Below are 23,160 nucleotides of genomic sequence, written 5' to 3' on the forward strand. Positions count from 1 at the left end.
ATGCAATACTCTCACAGCTTTCAAAGGAAATAGATTGTTATTTTGAAATTGAATAGATGGGCTTGGTCTAAACACTATAGATGCTGCTAAATGACAAAGCTGTTTCATCATGGCTTGAATTTCTCAATTTCTGAAATCTTGGCTCAATGCAGCGTGCATGTGAGCTAAAGGAAATAAATAAATGGTGATATCTTGGGAAAAGTTCCATCAGACAGAGTCAATGAACAGTAAAAGGTAAGGTCCAAATTCCTCCAAGTAAATTGAGTTTACTTTCTAAACCCAATACATGCAATGGAACAGCTAATGAAATTCTTGCTTAATATTTGGTCATGAGAAATTAAGCTTCAAATGAAATTAGTTTCTCCTTGTGACTTCACAGATCCTTTGAAAATAGAAATTGCATCTTTAAGTCCAGCTTGAGTATATCCCTGATTATCAGTTGCAGCAAGAGAAACATATTCCCTAACCTTATGAAAGTCCAACTTTTCATAGGTCAAGGGATTGCTCCTTTTATAGCATGCTGCTGCTTTTGTCAGGTGGATTATAAGTGCTTGTCTCTCACACATACTCTCTCCTTTATGTTGTATTACTTCGCATATACTTTTATGGTGCTTTGCAAATATTTTAAAGTTAATAGAATCAGTCTTTATGTCTTTACCATATGCTTTAAAAACCCCTTTTCCATTTTAACCTAATTAGTACTTTCTAACTTGTTCTCCTAGAATGAGAGACTACAGGCATTGCTTGGAGACAACGAAAAGATGAACTTGTCCGATGTGGAACTTATCCCATTGCCTTTAGAACCCCAGGTGAAAATTAGAGGAATAATCCCAGAAACAGCTACATTATTTAAGGTAATTGTGGTGGATCTTTAGACACTACCTTTGAAAAAAGATACCTTTTATTTATCAGTGTGTTTTAAGATCTTTTTGTATTATCAGTAGACATTTTTATGTGAAATGTATAAAATATTTTTATATCTGGATTTTTTAATCTTTAATTTTTGAACTATTTATTAATCACCTGATTTTTCTCATGTAAGCTTTTTTTTAAAAAAAATTAAAAGTTAAATCGCAAACTTAGGCATTATAAGTTCCCGTGGTTAGATATGAGTTCTAGTTAACCTATGACTTAAATTTTTTCTTGTATTTTCAAGTGTAGTAATTCTCTTTAGTCCTTAATAGCATGCCAGACTTTCTTTTGGCTGGCCACCACCTGGATAGTTAGAAAGAACTGGTAGCAGCTGCCTTCTCTAAGCAGGCCAAAGGGCTGAGCATCATTACTTGTGAAGAAGCATCATTATCTGCTGGGCATCATATTGAAAGGTCTCTCTGAGGCATGATGTTTTAGGTCTTCTGATTCTAAGGGTGGAAGGGCATAAGTTGCATTGGGATATTACTTTGTATCAGATAAGAAAGGGCTCATAGATCAACAACTTGGGTATATGAAAAGGGGTGTGATTACAGTAAAAAATGGTTGATTTTTTTAAGGGTGTGTTTAAAGGCAGCCCATGGCAGCCCAGCTCACACAACTGCAACGTAAGTTTCATAAAGCAGTACTTAACCTTACTGCATATTATGGACTCTAATAGTTTCTATTCTTTTAAAAACTGTTCTGTTGCATTAATTTTTAAATGTTTGCAACGTATTTAATTGGTTTTAAAACTCATTATTGAATTATATCTTGCAATTTGAAAAATGCTGGTACAGGAGAGAAAATGCAAGTATTTCTTAGTTCTTGCTAGAACTCCCACATAAGACCTGCTTCTAATATTCTCATTCCCTTAGGACTAATCAAAACCAGTGAATCAAAAAAGGAGTTTTATTATTTTTTTGCAAACAGGATAAAAAAGAATATCTAAGACATAGAGCAGGAGTTGTAAGAGTGGGGCATAAGAATCTATCATTATTGTTAGGTGTATTCTGGATCCATTTTTTCCTTAATAATATAATTTTATAATTATGTCTTATATACACAAAGTAGATGGTCAATAAAATATCATGGGACATCTTTTTAATCCTAATATTCAGTGCTGATTTTTTTCTTCCAGCTCTTATTAAGTATGTGGGCATTCTTAAAAATTCTGAATTGCAGTTAGCAATTAATGGTTCTAGAGTGTTTACTACATAACTCTAGCATTATAATTCTTAACCATTTTTGAGTCATGAATGTCTTTAAGGGTCCAATGAAAGTGATGGATTGGATACTTTAGAATGTTACCCATATGCTTGTACATACACTGAAATGTCTGCACAGAGTTGTAGGGGAATCCATGAATTCCTGTTGTCTTTTTATGAACTCCTTAGAGCTGAAAAGGTTATGCACCTAGTTTTCAATATTTTTAAACAGTATTTTGTAGACCTTAGCTTAAGAATGAAAGCTAGATCTCCATGGGGAGTGAACCCCTTAAGGCACTGGGATTAGTGCTTAGTTATCCTGAGATTGTCAGCTGCTTGCATTAGATTTCAGATGAAATCTAAATTTCAGAATCAGATCCGAATCTGAAAAGGGAAATTACAACAAAGAACCTCTTGCTTATCATTTATCTTTAGGAAGATCACTTCCAGTTCTTCTTGAGCTTTTGTGAGCTAGGGTACAAGGTAATTTATAAAATAAATTTTGCCTGAGGTGATAAAAGGATACTACAAATTTAAGATAATTTGAAGTTTGGAGTTTCAGTCCACTAGAGGTTGTAGGTTCTAACCATATATTCTTTGAAGCATTTTTGTTGCCTTTTCCCCCAACATTTTATATGAAAGTTTTCAAACATACAGCAAAGTTGAAAGACTTTCACAGTAAACAACTGTATACCCACTTCTTCTATCCTGTTATTAACATTTTACTGTATTTGCTTTGTCACACGTCTGTTCATCCCTCTGTCTGATACTTTTTATGCTATTATTTCTCATGGCCTGTATAAATTAAGGTTATTATTATTTGTTTTCTTTATTAGACTCATTTCTTTTCTTTAGATTATTATAAATTTCCCCACATTTCCATCTTATATAATTTGAAAATAATATTTTTATTTCCAGAGTGCCCTTATGCCTGCACAGTTATTCTTTAAGACAGAAGATGGAGGCAAATATCCAGTTATATTTAAGCATGGGGATGATTTACGCCAAGATCAACTTATTCTCCAAATCATTTCACTCATGGACAAGGTGAACATAACCTTATGTTGGTAGGGAACGTATTTTCATTTTAGAAATTGATGATTTAGTGGATATGCTGTGCATGGACAGAATTGTTTTGCAACATTCAGATGCAGTCCTAGAAAGCTGAACAATCTCCACTTGATCTTGAGCAAATTTAGTTGTTTTTGTACACTGCAGGATGGCTCTTATGATTAGTATAAAATGAAACTGCATGTGTTCCTTTTTATAAAAATGTTTTTCCCAGTTAAGTTCTTTCAGTGTTAAACTTAGTAATTTTCTTCCTCTTAGTCAATTAAATCTTCTTCTTTTTAAAATCCTGTTTCTGTCCCTGGCTTATAAAGGAAAATATTTGTCCTCATTTCCTTTTTCTGTGTTCTAAAATACTTTGTGACCAGTAAGGCCTGCATAAATCCTTGGGAGGAACCCTTCTGTTCATCAAAAACTGACAGTGATCTAGAAAAAGATAAGAAATTTGACATGCCACCGTGTAAAGTGCTTAATACATTTATTTTGATGATCAAAGTTAAATTAACTAATTGATTTAATTAAGCCTTAATTTAGGTTTACCTTCTAAATCTCTGTGTATTAAAGTGCTATAGTACTTGCGTGCAAAACTATTTTATAACATTCTTTTCATTTGGTTAATATAACTTTTGATCTTAAGCTGCTACGAAAAGAAAATCTGGATTTGAAGTTGACGCCCTATAAAGTATTAGCCACTAGTACAAAACATGGTAAGTTTATTTTATAACATTATTATTTATTTCAGTGTCCAATGAGTATACTTTTCCTCTTTTATTATTTATTTATTTATTTATTTATTTTGCGGTACGCGGGCCTCTCACTGTTGTGGCCTCTCCCGTTGCGGAGCACAGGCTCCGGGCGTGCAGGCTCAGCGGCCATGGCTCACGGGCCCAGCCGCTCCGCGGCATGTAGGATCTTCCTGGACCGGGGCACGAACCCATGTCCCCTTCATCGGCAGGCGGACTCTAAACCACTGCGCCACCAGGGAAGCCCTACTTTTCCTTTTCCAATTGAAAAGTGTTAAGAATGTTAGAGATTGAACTCATGTGTAACACTGAAGACCACTTGGGCCTTCCTGACTGCTGGCCTACCTTCCGTCTCTCCCTCCCTCCCTCCCTCCGTCCCTCCCATTCTTCCTTCTGTCCTTCCTTCCTTTTATACCTCTTGGAATCATTAAACAACATATTTGGAAGAAAAATTAGCACCTTTCTGATGTATTTCTTTGCAGTAAAAACTTTCAGTAGCTACAAACTACAGTAGTTTTCTTCCATGGTGATCTGTATCTGGAATCATTACTGAGAGTTACTAAAACCCAGAGAGGCTGTGCCCTGCTTATACAAGCCACTCAGCAGATGATGTTGCCTTATCCACTAATTTTTTTTTTAATATATATCTAAGTCTTTTTGATATTGAGTAACCTCTGGAAGTTTGGCAGAAGATTCCCTAGGAATGCTTGCCTAATGCCTATTGTAAATTTTATAATCTTGTTACTCTTAGAGCTTCTTACCCTTAGGTATCTTGAAGAAACAAGTACCTGTTTTATTTTAGGTTTTCTGCCCTTCTCTGGGCCACCCCCAAATCTTTTTGATGGTTTAATTCCTGTTCCCATTTTTCTCTCAGAATGATCTTGTTAAAAGTGCAAATATTCTACCATCCTACATAGATTGATTTATTTAGCTTTCATTTGCTCTTGGGACAAAAACAAAAGCCTTAGCTTAGTTTACAAGTTCTTGCATGGTATGACATACTTCTGCACCTATCTCTGTCACCTCTTTCTTGCCACTCTCCCCCTTGCTTCTTAGGCTTTAGCCACACCAGCCACCTTCCATTTTCTCAAATGTACCATGCTCTTTTCAGTCTTATATGATCATTGTCTTTAATATCCTTTCCGCTTTACTAATTAATCTTTATTATCCTTCAAAACATGGTTCAGATGTCAGATGTCCTCTGATCCCTGTTGTAATATAGGTTTCCCTATGCTATTCTCTTTCGTTCATAGTTTTTATCCCAATAAAACTTGCAAGCTTGTAAGATCTTTGAAAGCAGGGTCAAGGCTCTATTTTTGCTTATCTGGCGAAGTTCTTGCTACATAGTAGAAAAACTATAAACGTCTGTTAAGTGCATTAATGCAGACTGTTCAGTATTTATAAGAATAGATGATACATTTCTTACTCTAAAGAAATATACAGTCTCCTAATTTGCATGTGAATGATTATAATGTAAGACTTACCAAAACCAGATCATGGTTATGATCCTGAAATAGTTTCCATCATTCAACGTTGATTTTTTTTCACAGACTTGTAGTTTTATACTTCTTTTGTTGTCCCTAGACTTACCAGATTTACTTTTTCTCTTTATTCTCCTGTATACTATCTTCTTTCCCTTCTTTTTGGTAGTTTAAGGGATTTATACTTCCCTCTTATATCATTTCCAGGGAATGGCAGAAGATGGAGTATTACACAAAGAAAGCCAATGAATATACTATAATTTTAGGGTTAGGTGATTGATATTCCACAATTCCAGATTTCTTAAAATGATTTTAAATTCAGAATAATTTTAATTGACATATGTTATAATACTATAGAAAGAAATTTTTATTCCAGATTTAAAGAAGCCTAGCCTATTACTTTGTGTTCCTTGTGTATAATAATAGAAATTGGCCTTGAGAAGCATACAGATTGTCAGCTAATTTTTTTTTAAAGTTTCCTTGTATTTCCTATGATGTAAATGCCAGTGTATGATAAATACAATGTTTATAGACCTCTTTAAGCTATTAGGTTTGTAGTGTATACATTTTCAAATGAAGACTGTTCTTAGCAGAATCTTTATTTTTATTGCTTCACCAATAGCTATGCTTAATACAATGCATCTGTTTCTGTGTAGGCTTCATGCAATTTATCCAGTCAGTTCCTGTTGCTGAAGTTCTTGATACAGAAGGAAGCATTCAGGTATAGTATCTATTTTAAAGATTTATAAATTTCATGAATATATTCTTATTATAAAAATTTCAATCTTTATAAAAAGTATATAAAGTTAGAAATGACAGTCTCTTTTTATCACCTGTCTTCCCTAAAGTTGTTTTCCTTTCCTGAGAAGTAAATAATGCTAACAGTTAGAAACGCTTCCATGGTAGATGTTCAGTTCCTTAAAATGGGCCTAACATATAATAGGAGATCAGGAATTAACTGGTAAACAAATTTTAAATTTGTTAAAGTTTATGGTTGTATTATATTTCAAAGTATGGAAATATTATAATTTATTTAGCCATCAGTGAACATTCTGATTATTTCCGATTTTTGTTGTTTGTCAGAACAGTCCTACGGTGATATTTTTGCTTGTACATGTTTTGCACAATTATTTTTTTAAGACCCTTATCCCCACCTCCAAAGTCATTTCTCTCCTTTAGTATAAGAAAAGACAAGTTTTTTCTGGGACTAAGCCATGTATATCTTTGGATTTTTTTTTTGTACATTTTAAATATGTGAATTAGTGTTTAATTCAGAATTCTTATTACATCTTAATAGTTTATTTTGTTAATTTTTAAATATAATTTTTCTTTTTCCTAAGAAAAATGTATATAATTCACACAGAAAAATTGATATGCCTGAGATGAAAAATAATACAGTGAAAGGCTTGATAGAGGATATTTGCTGTAGTGTGTTTTTGTGTTTCTCAGTTTAGAGTGTCTCAGTAATTCAGTATGGAGTTTAGATTTTCAAGAAAGCGTTACTCTGTTTTGTTGGCAAAACAGGTGGTTGATTCTGTTGTTTGGTTTGGGATACAGTCATGTTCAGTGGTTAAAAGCTCACACTCAAAACATCAAACTGCCTGAGTTTGAAGTTTGGCTCTGCAGCTTTCTAGCTATATTTTGTGTAACCTTGCAAGCAGGTTAGCCTTTAGCTGGTATTTGGCTTTCTGTGAGAACTTGGCTTTTAACTGATAAGGGTGGTTCACATACCTAGACTGTTTGTACAAATAATATGATTTATAGCAAACAACCTGCTTTCCTTCTAGAATTTTGATAGTTACTGAACTAAATAGACTGTAGAGGGTGCCTGTATGACCAGCCCCCAGTAAGTACGCTCAGTGTATGCCTTCACAGAAGACAGGAAGGAGGATTGCACATGGAATTCACAGGCTTTGCCTGTGTATTTTTCCCACGCTGATCCTGTTGTGTATACTTTTACTGTAATACACACTGCTGTGGTACAACTGTAAGTTGAGTCTGTGACCCCAACTAACAAATCAAACCTGTCAGAGGTGTAGGGGACCACCTAACATACCCTTCAAGTCTCAGTTTTTATATCTGTAAAATTTGGATAATGATGAAGAGTACCTAGCTCTAGAATTGTTCTGAAGATGACATGAAATGTATGCAGAGCTTTAACACAGGTTCTAACTGAAGTAATTGTTTAATAAAGTTATCAATTATTATGTTGCTCTGTGCAATTATGATTTTGTAAATTAAACCAATGACAGTTTGTGTCCTGATTCTTAGTTTCATGTGTGATCTGTGTAAATAATTTTGCTGAGTCATAGCTTATCTTATCTTCAACTTTAGTAGATAATTAAAAATTGTTTTCCAAAATAATTGTTTTTATAAGCAACTGTTTCTCATTGCTACCCATCTTTGCCTAATCTTGGTATTGTCAAACTTCTAAATTTTGGTATTTATTATTATTTAGTTTTCATTTCCCTGATTACCTGAAAGATTGAGTATTTAAAAATACGTGTAGGCCATTTATTTCTTCTGTGAAGTGCTTGTTCATATCTTTTGCACATTTTCATGTTGGGTCATTTGTCTTTTCCTTATTGATTTATAGGAGTTCTTTATATATTCTAGATATAGATTCTTTGTCAAACTTACAAAGTGCTCCAAAAAGCTTAAAACATAGGATAAACTTACTTTTTTAATAGTATGTTAGTTGTATTTTCAAATAATATACACTGTGTATTTTTCTTTAACATCTAGATGTAAGGGAATAGGTCCAGTTGGTAATCTGGGGGAAAAATAAATAAATGCATGATTTTCCCCAGTGTTTCCAGACTCTTTGGACACTCTAGTGTATTTATTGTGCCCCTATAATTCTTTGGTTCAGTCTTCATCTCTTATATTTATCTTTCTATCACTTTCCTCTGAATCTGAAAATTCTTAGCATTGCATTCTAATTATTTTGAAAATTGGAATGTAACTTTATTGAGTTTATTAATGGTAACAGTGTTTCAGTGGCCATACTTAAAAGGTAATTTTTAAAACTCATGTTCACTTTTAGGAGAATGTATGATACCCAGAAAACCCCTCATGTTTACATTCAAGAGAAAGGTGAAACAAACTGGTAAATTAAGTATAGAGATATAGCAGTAAGTTTATTTAATGTTTTCCCCTGTGGTATAGAAGTAGCAGGCTTTTATTTATTTATTTGTTTGTTTGTTTGTCTTAGCCTATAAGCATAGTAATAAGACTGATTCCTGAGGAATATGCTTCCTAAAGTCCACATTTTATAATTACTGACTGCTGTACACCAGACACCTTTTTGTCATTATTTACAATTTTTAAATGCTAATTTGTTTAAGGATTGTATTGAATTTATAAACATGAAAATAATATCTTTTCAGAACTTTTTTAGAAAATACGCACCAAGTGAGAATGGGCCAAATGGGATCAGTGCTGAAGTTATGGATACTTATGTTAAAAGCTGTGGTAAGTATTTCAACTTACTACATTTCATTGATATGTGGAAATAAAGGAAAACAAGCTATCCTGATATTACCATACTCATACACATTTAGAACATGTTAGGATTTTTTCTAGTCCATTTGGGCTACAATAACAAAATACCAGAGACTGGGTGACTTACAAACAACAGAAATTTATTTTTCACTGTCCTGGGGGCTGGAAGTCTGAGATAAGATGCCAGCCTGGTCAGGTGAGGGCCTTCTTTGGGTCAAAGACGTGTTACTGTATCTACACCTGTTGGGAGGAGCTAGGGAGCTCTGTGGGGTATCTTTTTTTTTTTTTTTTTCTTTTTTTCTTTGCGGTACGCGGGCCTCTCACTGTTGTGGCCTCTCCCGTCGCGGAGCACAGGCTCCAGACGCGCAGGCTCAGCGGCCATGGCTCACGGGCCCAGCCGCTCTGCGGCATGTGGGATCTTCCCAGACCGGGACACGAACCCGTGTCCCCTGCATCGGCAGGCGGACTCTCAACCACTGCGCCACCAGGGAAGCCCTGTGGGGTATCTTTTATAGGGGGCTAATCCCATTCATGAGGGCTAAGCACCTCCCGAAGTTCCCACCTCCTGACACCACTACCTTGGGCATTAGGATTTCAGCATGTGAATTTTGAGGGGACACAAACATTCAAACCATAGCAGTTTTAAATGCTGTGCAAGAAGATTAAAAGATAGAAAATGTGAAAAAAGAGGTCATTAGTGTTTTGACATAATAGTAGGAATAAGGTGTAAATTCTGTTTACTCTTTTATAGATGCATCTTTTTTTTTAAACATCTTTATTAGAGTATAATTGCTTTACAATGTTGTGTTAATTTCTGCTGTATAACAAAGTGAATCAGCTATATGTACACATATATCCCCATATCCCCTCCCTCTTGCATCTCCCTCCCATCCTCCCTATCCCACCTCTGTAGGTGGTCACAAAGTACCGAGCTGATCTCCCTGTGCTATGTCTCTGCTTCCCACTAGCTAGTTATTTTACATTTGAGAGTGTATATATGTCCAGAACACTCTCTCACTTCATCCCAGCTTCCCCTTCCCCTTCCCTGTGTCCTCAAGTCCATTCTCTACATCTGTGTCCTTTTTCCTGTCCTGCCCCTAGGTTCATTAGAACCTTTTTTTTTTTTTTATTCCATATATATGTGTTAGCATATGGTATTTGTTTTTCTCTTTCTGACTTACTTCACTCTGTATGACAGACTCTAGGTCCATCCACCTCACTACAAATAACTCAATTTAATTTCTTTTTATGGCTGAGTAATATTCCATTGTATATATGTGCCTCATCTTTATCCATTCAGTTGTCAATGGACACCCAGGTTACTTCCATGTCCTGGCTATTGTAAATAGTGCTACAATGAACATTGTGGTACTGGACTCATTTTGAATGATGGTTTTCTCAGGGTGTATGCCCATAGTGGGATTGCTGGGTCATATGGTAGTTCTATTTTTAGTACTTTAAGGAACCTCCATACTATTCTCCATAGTGTCTATATCAATTTACATTCCCACCAACAGTGCAAGAAGGTTCCCTTTTCTCCACATCCTCTCCAGCATTTATTGTTTATAGTTTTTTTTGTTTTTTTTTTTTCGGTAAGTGGGCCTCTCACTGTTGTGGTCTCTCCCATTGTGGAGCACAGGTTCCGGACGCGCAGGCTCAGCAGCCATGGCTCATGGGCCCAGCCACTCTGTGGCATGTGGGATCTTCCCGGACCGGGGCACGAACCCGTGTCCCCTGCATCAGCAGGCAGACTCTCAACCACTGCTTCACCAGGGAAACCCTGTTTATAGATTTTTTGATGATGGCCATTCTGACTGGTGTGAGCTGATACCTCACTGTAGTTTTGATTTGCATTTCTCTAATGATTCATGATGTTGAGCATTCTTTCAGGTGTTTGTTGGCAGTCTGTATATCTTCTTTGGAGAAACGTCTACATAGGTCTTCTGCCCATTTTTGGATTGGGTTGTATGTTTTTTTCTTATTGAGCTGCATGGGCTGCTTGTAAATTTTGGAGATTAATCCTTTGTCAGTTGCTTCATTTGCAAATATTTTCTCCCATTCTGAGGGTTGTCTTTTGGTCTTATTTATGGTTTCCTTTGTTGTGCAAAAGCTTTGAAGTTTCATTAGGTCCCATTTGTTTATTTGTGTTTTTATTTCCATTTCTCTAGGGGGTGGGTCAAAAAGGATCTTGCTGTGATTTATGTCATGGAGTGTTCTTCCTGTGTTTTCATCTAAGAGTTTTACAGTGTCTGGCCTTACATGTAGGTCTTTAATCCATTTTGAGTTTATTTTTGTGTATGGTGTTAGGAAGTATTCTAGCTGTCCAGTTTTCCCAGCACCACTTATTGAAGAGGCTATCTTTTCTCCATTGTATATTCTTGCCTCCTTTATCAAAGATAAGGTGACCATATGCACATGGGTTTATCTCTGGGCTTTCTATCCTGTTCCATTGATCTATCTTTCCGTTTTTGTGCCAGTACCATGCTGTCTTGATTACTGTAGCTTCATAGTATAGTCTGATGTCATGGAGCCTGATTTCTGGGCTGTGTTTTTCTTTCTCTGGATTACCTTGGCTATTCGGGATCTTTTGTGTTTCCATACAAATTGTGAAATTTTTTGTTCTAGTTCTGTGAAAAATGCCATTGGTAGTTTGATAGGGATTGCACTGAATCTGTACATTGCTTTGGGTTGTATAGTCATTTTCACAGTGTTGATTCTTCCAATCCAAAAAAATAATATATCTCTCCATCTGTTTGTATCATCTTTAATTTCTTTCATCAGTGTCTTATAGTTTTCTGCATAAGGTCTTTTGTCTCCTTAGGTAGGTTTATTCCTAGGTATGTTATTCTTTTTGTTGCAATAGTAAATGGAAATGTTTCCTTAATTTCTCTTTCGGAGTTTTCATCATTAGGGTATAGGAATACAGGAGATTTCTGTTCATTAATTTTGTATCCTGCTACTTTACCAAATTCATTGATTAGCTCTAGTAGTTTTCTGGTAGCATCTTTAGGATTCTCTATGTATAGTATCATGTCATCTGCAAACAGTGACAGCTTTACTTCTTTTCCCATGTGGATTCCTTTTATTTCTTTTTCTGTGATATCTGTGGCCAAAACTTCCAAAACTATGTTGAATATTAGTGGTAAGAGTGGGCATCCTTGTCTTGTTCCGGTCTTTAGAGGATATGGTTTCAGTTTTTCCCCATTGAGAATGATGTTGGCTATGGGTTTGTCATATATGGCCTTTATTATGTTGAGGTAAGTTCCCTCTATCCCTACTTTCTGGAGAGTTTTTATTACATGTGGGTGTTGAATTTTGTTGAAAGCTTTTTCTGCATCTATTGAGGTTATCGTATGGTTTTTATCCTTCAGTTTGTTAATATGGTATATCACATTGATTTGCATGTATTGAAGAATCCTTGCATTCCTGGGATAAACCCCACTTGATCATGGTGTATGATCCTTTTAATGTGCCTTTGGATTCTGTTTTCTAGTATTTTGTTGAAGATTTTTTGCATCTATGCTCATCAGTGATATTGGTCTGTAGTTTTCTTTTTTTGTGACATCTTTCTCTGGTTTTGGTGTCAGGGTTATGGTGGCCTCGTAGAATGAGTTTGGGAGCGTTCCTCCAAGTTTGGGAGTGTTCCTCCTTCTGCTATATTTTGGAAGAGTTTGAGAAGGATAAGTGTTAGCTCTTCTCTAAGTGTTTGATAGAATTTGCCTGTGAAGCCACCTGGTCCTGGGCTTCTTTGTTGAAAGATTTTTTTTTTTTTTTTTTTTTTTTTTTCTGTTTTACGTGGGCCTCTCACTGTTGTGGCCTCTCCTGTTGCAGAGCACAGGCTCTGGACACGCAGGCTCAGAGGCCAAGGCTCACAGGCCTAGCTACTCTGCGGCATGTGGAATCTTCCCGGACCAGGGCACGAACCCGCGTCCCCTGCATCGGCAGGTGGACTCTCAACCAGTGCGCCACCAGGGAAGCCCTGTTGGAAAATTTTTAATCACAGTTTCAATTTCAGTTCTTGTTATTGGTCTGTTTATATTTTCTCTGTCTTCCTCGTTTTGTCTCAGGAGGTTGTGCTTTTCTAAGAATTTGCCCATTTCTTCCAGATTGTCAATTTTATTGGCATGTAGTTGCTTGTAGTAATCCCTCATTATTCTTTGTATTTCTGCAGGGTCAGTTATTACTTCTCCTTTTTCATTTCTAATTCTGTTGATTTGAGTCTTGTCCCTTTTTTTCCTGATGAGTCTGGCTAGTGGTTTATCCATAGATTCATCTTTGCAATCACTTAACTGTTTTGTAATTATAAGTTATTTCTTCCTGGAAGTTGTAATTTTTCCCTTGATTTTCCCTGAGTTTGAGTAAGCAATTAAGTAGACTGTGGGAAAAGTGTTTCAGGAATAATTATATTTTTGATAAATCTCTAGAGCTAAGATAACAGTGCTCTGTTAGGAGGTGCCTCTCATGGTATTTTAGATTAGTACTTATGGTCCCTTTCTGGAAATAAATAAGTAGTGACATGCCATAGGGATTAATTCAAATGTTTCAGCCACTTATGCCTATTCTCATGAAGTTTATATTCTAGAGGATTATTTTTTATTTTCTTGAGAGATTTTTTTTTTTTAATAACTAGATTGTTTAAGGGAGGGTTAATAAAGGAGTTGACACTAGAGTTGAGCCCTGAATAGTGTATGGCATATATCATGTTATTCCTGTTTTACATAAATATTATATTTATGTTTATGTCCATATTTCTACTTAAGCAGTCAAGCTTGGGGAAGCAAGTAGAGGATTTTCTAGACATATAACAACTATATTTAAACTTTCCTATCATTTTATGGCTTATAAATTGCTCTCTTATACATGACATTTTTTTATTTTTCACAATGCTCCCATGAGGTAGTATTCCATGTTATTTTGTACTACATAATTTATTCCAAAATTTATACTTGATACATTTTTGGCTGAGAAGTATAAAGAAAATATAATATTCCTAGGAACTTTTAAAATACTGAAATAAAATGTGTGTATGTATATTCATATTCCTTGTGTTTTTAATTCTTATTTTAACCTAAGGAACATTACATGTGTTACGTGTAACTGTGCTTACCCATAAAAATGATCGCATACAGTGTATTTAGATTTTAAGACTAAAAAAAATTGAAGCATCTAAGAGAAAATGTTTCCCTTTTCTTACTCACTCTGTATTTCTCTCTCCTGTCCCTCTTTCCCTTCCTGCTTTACTTCCTTTCTTCTGTCCTTTTTTCCCTTTTCTCTTCCATTCACTTTTTTCTCCATTAAGTCTGTGTTTTCTAAGATCTGAAAAAATTAATATACTTCTAAAGGCTTGATAGATCACTCACATGGCTGGCAGCTTATACTGTTTTTCAGCAAGACTTGTCAATCAAGGCAACCATACAAGGCTTACCCTATGGCTTGTGTTTCTCAGAGCTGGGTTTCAGAAGGAAGTATTCTAAGAGACAAGAAGTAGAAACTTTTGGTTTCTGAAGGCCTGGATTGGGAAGCTGGCAGTTTGTCACTTCTGTCATATTCTGTTGGTCATAGGAGTCACAGAACCTGCCTGGATTCAAGGGGAAAGGATATAGTTCCCATCTTAAATGAAAAGCATGTTAAAGAATCTTTAATCTGCCACACCTAGTTTTCAGTACTTTATTACCTGAGATATTTTGTATACCCTCAAGCAATTACCTCGTGTCTTTTTACTTAACTTTCTGATAGTTACTGTAAATTTTTTTACCTTGTAAATCTATTTAATAAAGAAATGTTAACTTTTTCTACTTAAAGTATATATGCACACAACCTATAAGTATTGACTAAATTTTGAAAACCCTGCTCACTTAAAAAAAGTACTGGAACAATATTTCATAATATGTGCTAAATGTCATAGTATTGTGTCTTTTATATAATGTTCCATTTTTTCCCATGAGCTAACGAAAATATGCCTTTTTTTAATGTAAAAAAAAATAGCCATTTAGATTGTACCTGGACAGTTAACTTCAAATTAGATATTCTTCCTAATAAAAGCATTTCATATTTATTCATATCCTGATAACTGATTTGATGTCAGGCCTTCTCTTCATCTTATTTTGAATTCCCTTCTGTTTTCTATATATACTGCTGTGTTACAAAATAATTTTGTGTGTTTCAGTGAGTTTGGTAGCATTCCAGGTAATGTTGCAAGTTGAAAGCCATTTGAATTTTTCATTAGAGGATTCAGTGCTTAATAAGTTGCAACATTGTACTAGAATCTGATTGTTGGGCATTATCACATAGATGCATGTATTATAACTTTCATTTTAAAAAGTAATGTTTTAGGTTTTTGGCAAAGTGTAAGAAGAATGCGATTAGTTATGGTGACATTTTTTCCAGATTATGCAGGGTGTCAAATCTATATTATGCAAGTAAATGTGGGAACACTGATTATTCTCACACTCATATCTTTACTAGTAAAGGGAGATAGTATTGTTTAGTTGTCTATATTTCTCTGTATTTTGCTTTAAGTCAAAGTTGTTTTATAAAACCAGTTTCAAGATGTTTGTGTGTGTATCTCACATGAAGTCCAAATACTAATGAATAGCATCCTTTTGACGAGATTCTCTTGGACAGGTATAGTGTTTCCATTATAGTTAAAAAATAACTTCATTTTTCCTGAAACTCTTCTGATCTACTCTGTGCCATCTCAAATCATTCTGAATATTGTTTATATCCTCAAAATTTCGAAGGATCATCCTACTCTTGCCTCAGATACCTTTTTCAAGATGTAATCTTTTATCTTTTAAGTGTTGACATTTGAATTATTGAAACACCCCAAATTCTCATCTCCACCATTTATATATATGAAAGAGAGAAAGATCATATGCTGTCTCACTTGACTTAAAAAACATTTATTGAAATGATCATCCAACATATTTATGACCTTAACACACTGAGGCAGGGTAAAAGGCTCTTTTTCATACATTTTCCATTTCCATTGGAAAATAATCCAGTAATAACAATGAAATATTACTGAAAAACCAAATTTGATGATAAAGAGTAGTTTATAAAAACATCTTGCTGGGCTTCCCTGGTGGTGCAGTGGTTGAGAGTACTCCTGCCAATGCAGGGGACACGGGTTCGTGCCCCGGTCTGGGAAGATCCCACATGCCACAGAGCGGCTAGGCCCGTGAGCCATGGCCACTGAGCCTGCGCGTCCGGAGCCTGTGCTCCTCAACAGGAGAGGCCACAACGGTGAGAGGCCCACGTACCGCAAAAAATTTTAAAAAAACCATCTTGCTTTATCAGCAGAGACAGGCATAATTCATACATGTCTAGTTACATGAAAATTTTAGGTCAAAAATACTGTTGCTGTGTATGTTAATCATTACTTTCCTAGAGATAGCTAAACAACTTGAAACAAAGTAAATAGTGATAAAAATTAAACTAATTGTAATTTATAATTAATAAGAAGGTAACTGGTACCATGTAACAACTCAGATGCACTGATAACACAATGTTGTTCTTTGTGAAAGTTGCAGGAATTTCAGCTATCTTCATATGCATATTATCAGTAGGAGTTTTGTATCCTTGACAAGTGGCAACCAGATTTCTAAGTGAATCCCTTATTAGAGAACTCAGTGTGCTAAGTTCTAATGTGTTCTCAGTTCTCTTTACCAATATCAGATTTAATATCCTTCAGTTAAGTCACTTACTAGTCTTTTAGTGGAGAGCCTTTAGTCATTTGTGGAACTGCATATTTTACAGCAGTTTTAGAGCAGTGCTACTACAAGTATAATCCAACAGCATTAGCTTCACCTGGGCACTTGTTCGTATTACAGACTCTCAGGCCTTTTCCCTGCTGTTTGGATCAGAATCTGCATAGAGGATTCCCAGGGGATTCTTAGATGCATTAGAACACTAGAGAGGGCTTTTCAAACTTTGATATATATAACAATCACTCTCTGGACATTGCCCCTGGAGATTCTGATGCAATAGGAATGAAGTAAGGCTTAAGAGTTTGCATTTTTAACAAGATTCTAGGTGGTAGTGAAACTGTCAGTCTGTGTATCACATTTTGGGTAGCAATGCCTTAGATCAAATGTCAGTCAATTTTTCCCTAAAGCCTTTCAGATAGTAAATATATTTATACTTTTCAGGCCAGGTGGTCTCTGTTGCAACCATTCAACCAGGCCATTATAGTGCTTAAGAAATATTGAAATAAATGGGCATGGCTCTGTTCCAATAAACTTTCTTTATAAAATATAAAAACAGAGGGGGACCAATTTGGACCATCAAGCTGTATTTGCTCATCCTTTATGTAAATGACCCTCAAGTCCCCCAGTGGCCCAACTACCAGTTTCATTCAGCATCAGTTAACATAATCTAACTATAGTGGTTTACACACGTAACAGTTATATTCTTTTTTTGTAAGAAGCCCAGATGTAAGCCATTACTGTTGTTGTTTTAACTCTTTAGGGATGTTAGTGTCAACCAAGGTCTCTGATTCTCTTGGTCAGCTCCCTCTATAAAAATGCTCACCACAAAACTACATTTGCTTTCTGGACAGGCCTAACTTCAAGTGAGGCTGGGAAATGTAGTCTTTTATGTAGGTACAGTCTTGCCCCAGAAATCTTAGTTTGGTCTTCTTTTAAGGAAGCAGTGTACATAGGATATTGTGTTTTTGGCAAACTAGTAGTCCTTGTCACACTACAGACTATATTTTGAGAATAACTGATTTGTTTAGTCAACTGTAACTGATTTGTTACAGTTAAGTGAAAATTATTAGTAGACCAGTAATATGATTAGAAGCATTTTTTTGAATGATAGTATGCTATCTTTCATTCATTCTCTACATATGGATATATTTTGAAATATATATAATATATAATTTTATCTAGAATCAGGGTATGGTGAGTTATTCTAAACAAATATACTTGAGCTTAAATATCTTGTTGAATGTTGCGTCCATCAAAATAACCACTCTGGGAAGGAGGAATTACACAGAGTACAGTGCAAAAGTGGCGTAAGCAATGATGTTAGAGTCTAACTTAGGTTTAAACCCCAGCCCAGTGACCTTCGACAATCCTGTTAACTTCCGGAGCCTTAGGTTTTTTAATTTGAAGGATGGTTATAATACTTAACTGACATCATTAAAAGGGTTAGACATGATGAATGTAATGTGCCTAGCTAAGAACCTAGCCTTCAATAAATTGTAACTTTGTTTATAATTATAATTGAAGATTAATCTGATGATGGATGTCATTGCTTAAGCCACTTTTGGACTTCCATAATGGCCTTCAGAACCTGAATCAAATGAACTTTAATATTAATGAATTTAGACAGGATTAATTTGGTTATTAACAGGTGGTCCGATCTTTTTTCTACATAGTGTCTGAAATAAACATGTGTTTGTAAATACTGGCATAGTCATATGTGTGTTTGCAAGTTGCATTTGTTCTTAAGTTACTAATGCGGGAAACAGAACAGAAAAAAAATGGCTTCAAACAGGTGTTGTTTGCTTAAATTTTTTGAGCACTTTCATCATGCGCCAGGTTTCCAGACTTTAGAAGAGAAAGAAAAAGAGAATAAAGGTAGAGACAGTGACTCTGCCCCTTGTCCTGCTCAGGTAATTTTTCTTAATTTAGAGGATTATGCTGTGAACTTCATACATGCCTTTACCACTCACGTGAATTCATTTGTTTTTCTATCTGCTGGCACTTCAAGATTGTTTCTCTAAAGATTTTTTTTTTAATTCTACACTTACTTTTGTTATAGTGTAGATAAGATGGTTGTGGGATGGTTGACTTCATTATGTGTGTTTCTGCAGACACTTTTTCACTGTCATTCTTAACATATCTACTTTGAAATGAGAAACAATAGACACATGTTATAATTAAGGTTTCTGAAACCTCATTTAACTTTTGATTAAAGTGACTTTTATAATTTGACAGAATTCTACAGGGTATTTTCTCTGTTGCAAATAATAATTTGAGTTTCAAGTGATAACCTCTTCATAGAGTCAAAGATTACACATTTAATTTGAGAATTTAGGTAAGAAGTCAGAAAGAGTAGTAATCAATTTGAAATTAAAGTAGCACAAGCTGCTGTTGTATTCAGTTGTATGTATAACCTGGTTTGCATGTGTTTTTCACAGTTCTTTTGTCTTTTGTTTTTGAACTGTTATTGCAGCTGGATATTGCGTGATTACATATATTCTTGGAGTTGGAGACAGGCACCTGGATAACCTTTTGCTGACAAAAACAGGTAACAAATAATGGCTAGTAGCAAATATACATTTTATATGACAGTGATTTTTGCCCTGGAATCTACTTCATAAGAAAATAAGTTGCATAAGTGAATTTAAATTGAAGTCCCTTTATATGGTACCTTGGAAGGACATGTCAGGGAAACTCCCATCCCTTGTAAGAACTGCTTTAGTAGAAATCCTACAGATGATCATCTAACCCTTACTTCTCGAAATGCCTCCTTTAGTGGGAAGCCCATAATGTATGCAAGCAGTCCAATCTCTTACTGTACAGCTCTAGTTAGAATGTTTAAATGTTCTTTCTCTTATCAAACAACACTGAACTCACATTAACCTCTATCTTTAATTCTTTACCTTTTCCCCTTGGAGTTAGGTGGAATAATCATTCTCATCCTTCTTCCTAATAACTCCTTGGCCCCATGGCTTTAAACACCATCTCTGTGCAACTTCCAAACTTACTCTATTTCAATCCATTTCATTAGCTGTTTACCTGAAATCCTAAATATTATACAGCTAGTCATAAAAGTTGTTTTCTTCCTCCACTACCTGCCTGATAAGCTGCTCCTCACTTGGTTTCCTCATCTTAATAAATAGTAACATCACCTACTCAGTTGTTTAAGCCCCAGACTTGGGAGTCATTTTTAATTGCACTATTGGCTTCATCTTACATATCGAATCTATTATCAAATTGTATCTACTGCTCACCAAAATAAATCATGAAGTTACCCCCTCTTCATTTCCACTGCTTTTATCCCATTTGAAACCACCAATATCTTTTGCCCAAACTGTATGATTAAAATCTGAACTCTTTACTGTAGCCATTGTGGCTTGCCTACACTAACAGGTTTGAATGTATGAATGTAAAATCACTCCTGTCTTGGGCAAGTACCCTTGTTGTTTCTTCTTCCTGGGAAGCTCTTCTCTCAGATCTTTCAAGACTTCGGTGAGTAAGTCTAAGATTGAATGGCATCTTTTTTTTTTTTTTTTTTTTTGCGATACGCGGGCCTCACTGTTGTGGCCTCTCCCGTTGCAGAGCACAGCCTCTGGAGGCGCAGGCCCAGTGGCCATGGCTCACGGGCCCAGCCGCTCCGCGGCATGTGGGATCTTCCCGGACCGGGGCACAAACCCGTGTCCCCTGCATCGGCAGGCGGACTCTCAACCACTGCGCCACCAGGGAAGCCCTGGCATCTTTGTAGAGTATCCTTTTCTAACTCTCCAGTCAAATAATATTTATATACCTGCCACCCCACCCCTCTCCATTACTCTCTATTTATTATTCTGTTTTGTTTTCTTTATAGCACTTATCACTAGCTGAAGGTATCTTTTTAATATAATTCAACAAATGCTTATTGAGCACCTACTATATTTTAGGTATTGTTCTAGGTGATGGGGATACCAAAATAAACAGGACAGAAATCCTAGCCCTCGTGGAGCTTGTTGACTTCTTAATCATCATCCTCTCCCATTCCGGATGTAGGTTCCATGAGAGCAGGGACCTTGTCCATGCACTTTGCCACCGTGCCTCCAGAGCCTTGAACAATACCTAGCTAAAATGTTTGATAAATCATTGTTGAATTAATTAATAAATATTTCTGTTCTTCTGTGTAGCCTTTTCTTCCATATGCCAAATAATCCAAGTTTCTTCAGCCCTTCACAGAAAATAGATTTTAAAGTACACTTAAAATAGTCTCTCAGGTAAGGACATTATGTAGTTCGTTAGTATTCCTCCAAATTTTGATACCAAAATTGAGTGTAGCCTGACTAATTATTAATATAGTAACCATGTTAATTCATGTAGTCTGGAATTTCATATATTCAGTTTTAAATTATTAGTGTGAAAAATTATCTGGTAAAATTTGCATGTGGGAACCATGTCTGTATTAATGCCAGGCAGTCCCTTTAATTACCAAAGCCTGAAGGAGTATAATCAGATTGCATTGGAGGTTCTTGCCAAATTTACTAATTTAGCAAAAGATATTTATAAAAGGTTATGCTGCTGGGCTTCCCTGGTGGCACAGTGGTTGAGAGTCTGCCTGCCGATGCAGGGGACTCAGGTTCGTGCCCCGGTCGGGAAGATCCCACATGCTGCAGAGCTACTGGGCCTGTGACCCATGGCCACTGAGCCTGCGCGTCCGGAGCCTGTGCTCCTCAACGGGAGAGGCCACAGCAGTGAGAGGCCCGCATACCGCAGAAAAAAAAAAAAACATTATGCTGTGTTTGGAAAAAATTATAATTTGGAAAAAGTTTCCCTGTGTTGTTTTCTTAGCTCTCTTTTTCAGTTGAATCTTTTAACCACAAGAATCAGACTTCCAAAATAATTCCATTTGTTTTTATATTGTTATCATTATAACCACAGTGGAATTCTTTAATGTATAGAGTAACATTAGATCTATGTTATATTCACAAATCTTACTTGTCTCTTCTTCTGGAAATTGATAAATAATAGAACATTTTCTGTTGGACTTTGAGAACTGCTCTGTCTTGTGTGTGTCTGTGTGTATTGATGGGGATACTTTAAGAGTAAGATTTGGAAAGAAAGGTCTACCTAATATACTTTTTTGGCCCAGGTCATAGATACTTGTATGGAAATTGAATTATAAAATTTCAGAAACAGGTTTTAAGCTTCTTGTCACCAGTTTTCCACTAGAGGGTGCTCTAAATTTTGTTTTAAGCTTACCTAAAAATGTGCTAGATAAGAGGCACATTCTCTCTCTTTTAAAACAGCATTTCTTTGAGTTATTTCTTCTTAACTGCTCTTTAATAATTTCATACACTTATATCATACAACAAGCATTTTACATCTTCCTCACTAGGATAAGTGTTTTAAATTTTTGGATTTAGTTTGAATGAAATTGGATTGTATAAGGAAAGACCAATTATGTCAAGACAAATGGAAGTATATAATACATTCCTCAACTTCAAGAAATTTATAATGATTTATTTTAAAATGTTTGTGTGTCTACTCATTTTTTACTAACAGTCCATATTTCAGAACAGTTTCGAGTTATATTAATTACATATGTTATAATTTGACTTCGTATAGTTTAGACAACTATTAACTTTTTTTTTTTTTTTTTGCCGTACGCGGACCTCTCACTGTTGTGGCCTCTCCCGTTGCGGAGCACAGGCTCTGGACGCGCAGGCTCAGCAGCCATGGCTCACGGGCCTAGCCGCTCCGTGGCATGTGGGATCTTCCCAGACCGGGGCACGAACCCGTGTCCCCTGCATCAGCAGGCGGACTCTCAACCACTGCACCACCAGGGAAGCCCTAGACAACTATTACATATTTAAAATGAATTTTGAAGGTGTTTCATTGCAGGAAATAGATTTCAATGCTTGTACTTAAAAATGCCTTGAATATTATGAAGCATCTTCCACTGTATATTTTGGATCCATTATGCCTTCAACACAGACCATAACATATTAAAAACTTAGAACTTTAGATTTTCTTATATAACTCTCCAGTTTCTCAGTGTTGATGGAGCTTTTATTAATGATAAATAGCATTTCTCCCATTCTTCAAAATAAAATACCTTTTGTCTGCTATTCTCATTTTCCAGCTTGGGCAGGTTTGTGTGTGTGTGTGTGTGTGTGTGTGTGTGTGTGTGTGTGTGTGTGTGTGTTTCTTGGACAGGTTTAGATGGTTTGGAATTATAATCAGAGTACTACTGATTTGTCAGTGCCCAGTTCCCTGATATGAGAGATGGAACAGAGAGGAAGGAGACACCCAGATTTCATTTCACTGTGGTCTTTTGGGGATTCACCCTAAATACACACTGTTCCGCCTGTAAATATAGATGAGACAGAAAAGGGTCAGACTAAGAACTTCAGGAATGTGTGGAGGAAAATGTTTCACCTCTTATAGAGAATTTCAAAATCTGTACAATGGTAATGTACAAAAATGCAAAATATAAGTCTCAATTTCAGATTTCTCAGAAATTTTTTGCCCATGCTTTAATTGGTTGTGGGTATTTTTAACTTGGTTGAAG

General features: G+C 35.8%; 1 protein-coding gene across 3 annotated transcripts in view; it reads left to right on the top strand.

The window, feature by feature from the left end:
- PIK3C3 (phosphatidylinositol 3-kinase catalytic subunit type 3) overlaps positions 1 to 23,160 on the top strand; it is a 156,701-nt gene that overhangs the window by 96,311 nt on the left and 37,230 nt on the right. For all 3 annotated transcript variants that reach the window (XM_060028977.1, XM_060028978.1, XM_060028979.1), the window contains 6 exons: positions 723 to 854; positions 3,036 to 3,164; positions 3,823 to 3,892; positions 6,066 to 6,130; positions 8,799 to 8,883; positions 19,096 to 19,170. In XM_060028977.1, the coding sequence (XP_059884960.1) occupies positions 723 to 854; positions 3,036 to 3,164; positions 3,823 to 3,892; positions 6,066 to 6,130; positions 8,799 to 8,883; positions 19,096 to 19,170 (556 nt within the window). The remainder of the gene's footprint in view (positions 1 to 722; positions 855 to 3,035; positions 3,165 to 3,822; positions 3,893 to 6,065; positions 6,131 to 8,798; positions 8,884 to 19,095; positions 19,171 to 23,160) is intronic.

This window comes from Delphinus delphis, chromosome 13 (assembly GCF_949987515.2).
Source record: "Delphinus delphis chromosome 13, mDelDel1.2, whole genome shotgun sequence".
Taxonomy (NCBI): Eukaryota; Metazoa; Chordata; class Mammalia; order Artiodactyla; family Delphinidae; genus Delphinus; species Delphinus delphis.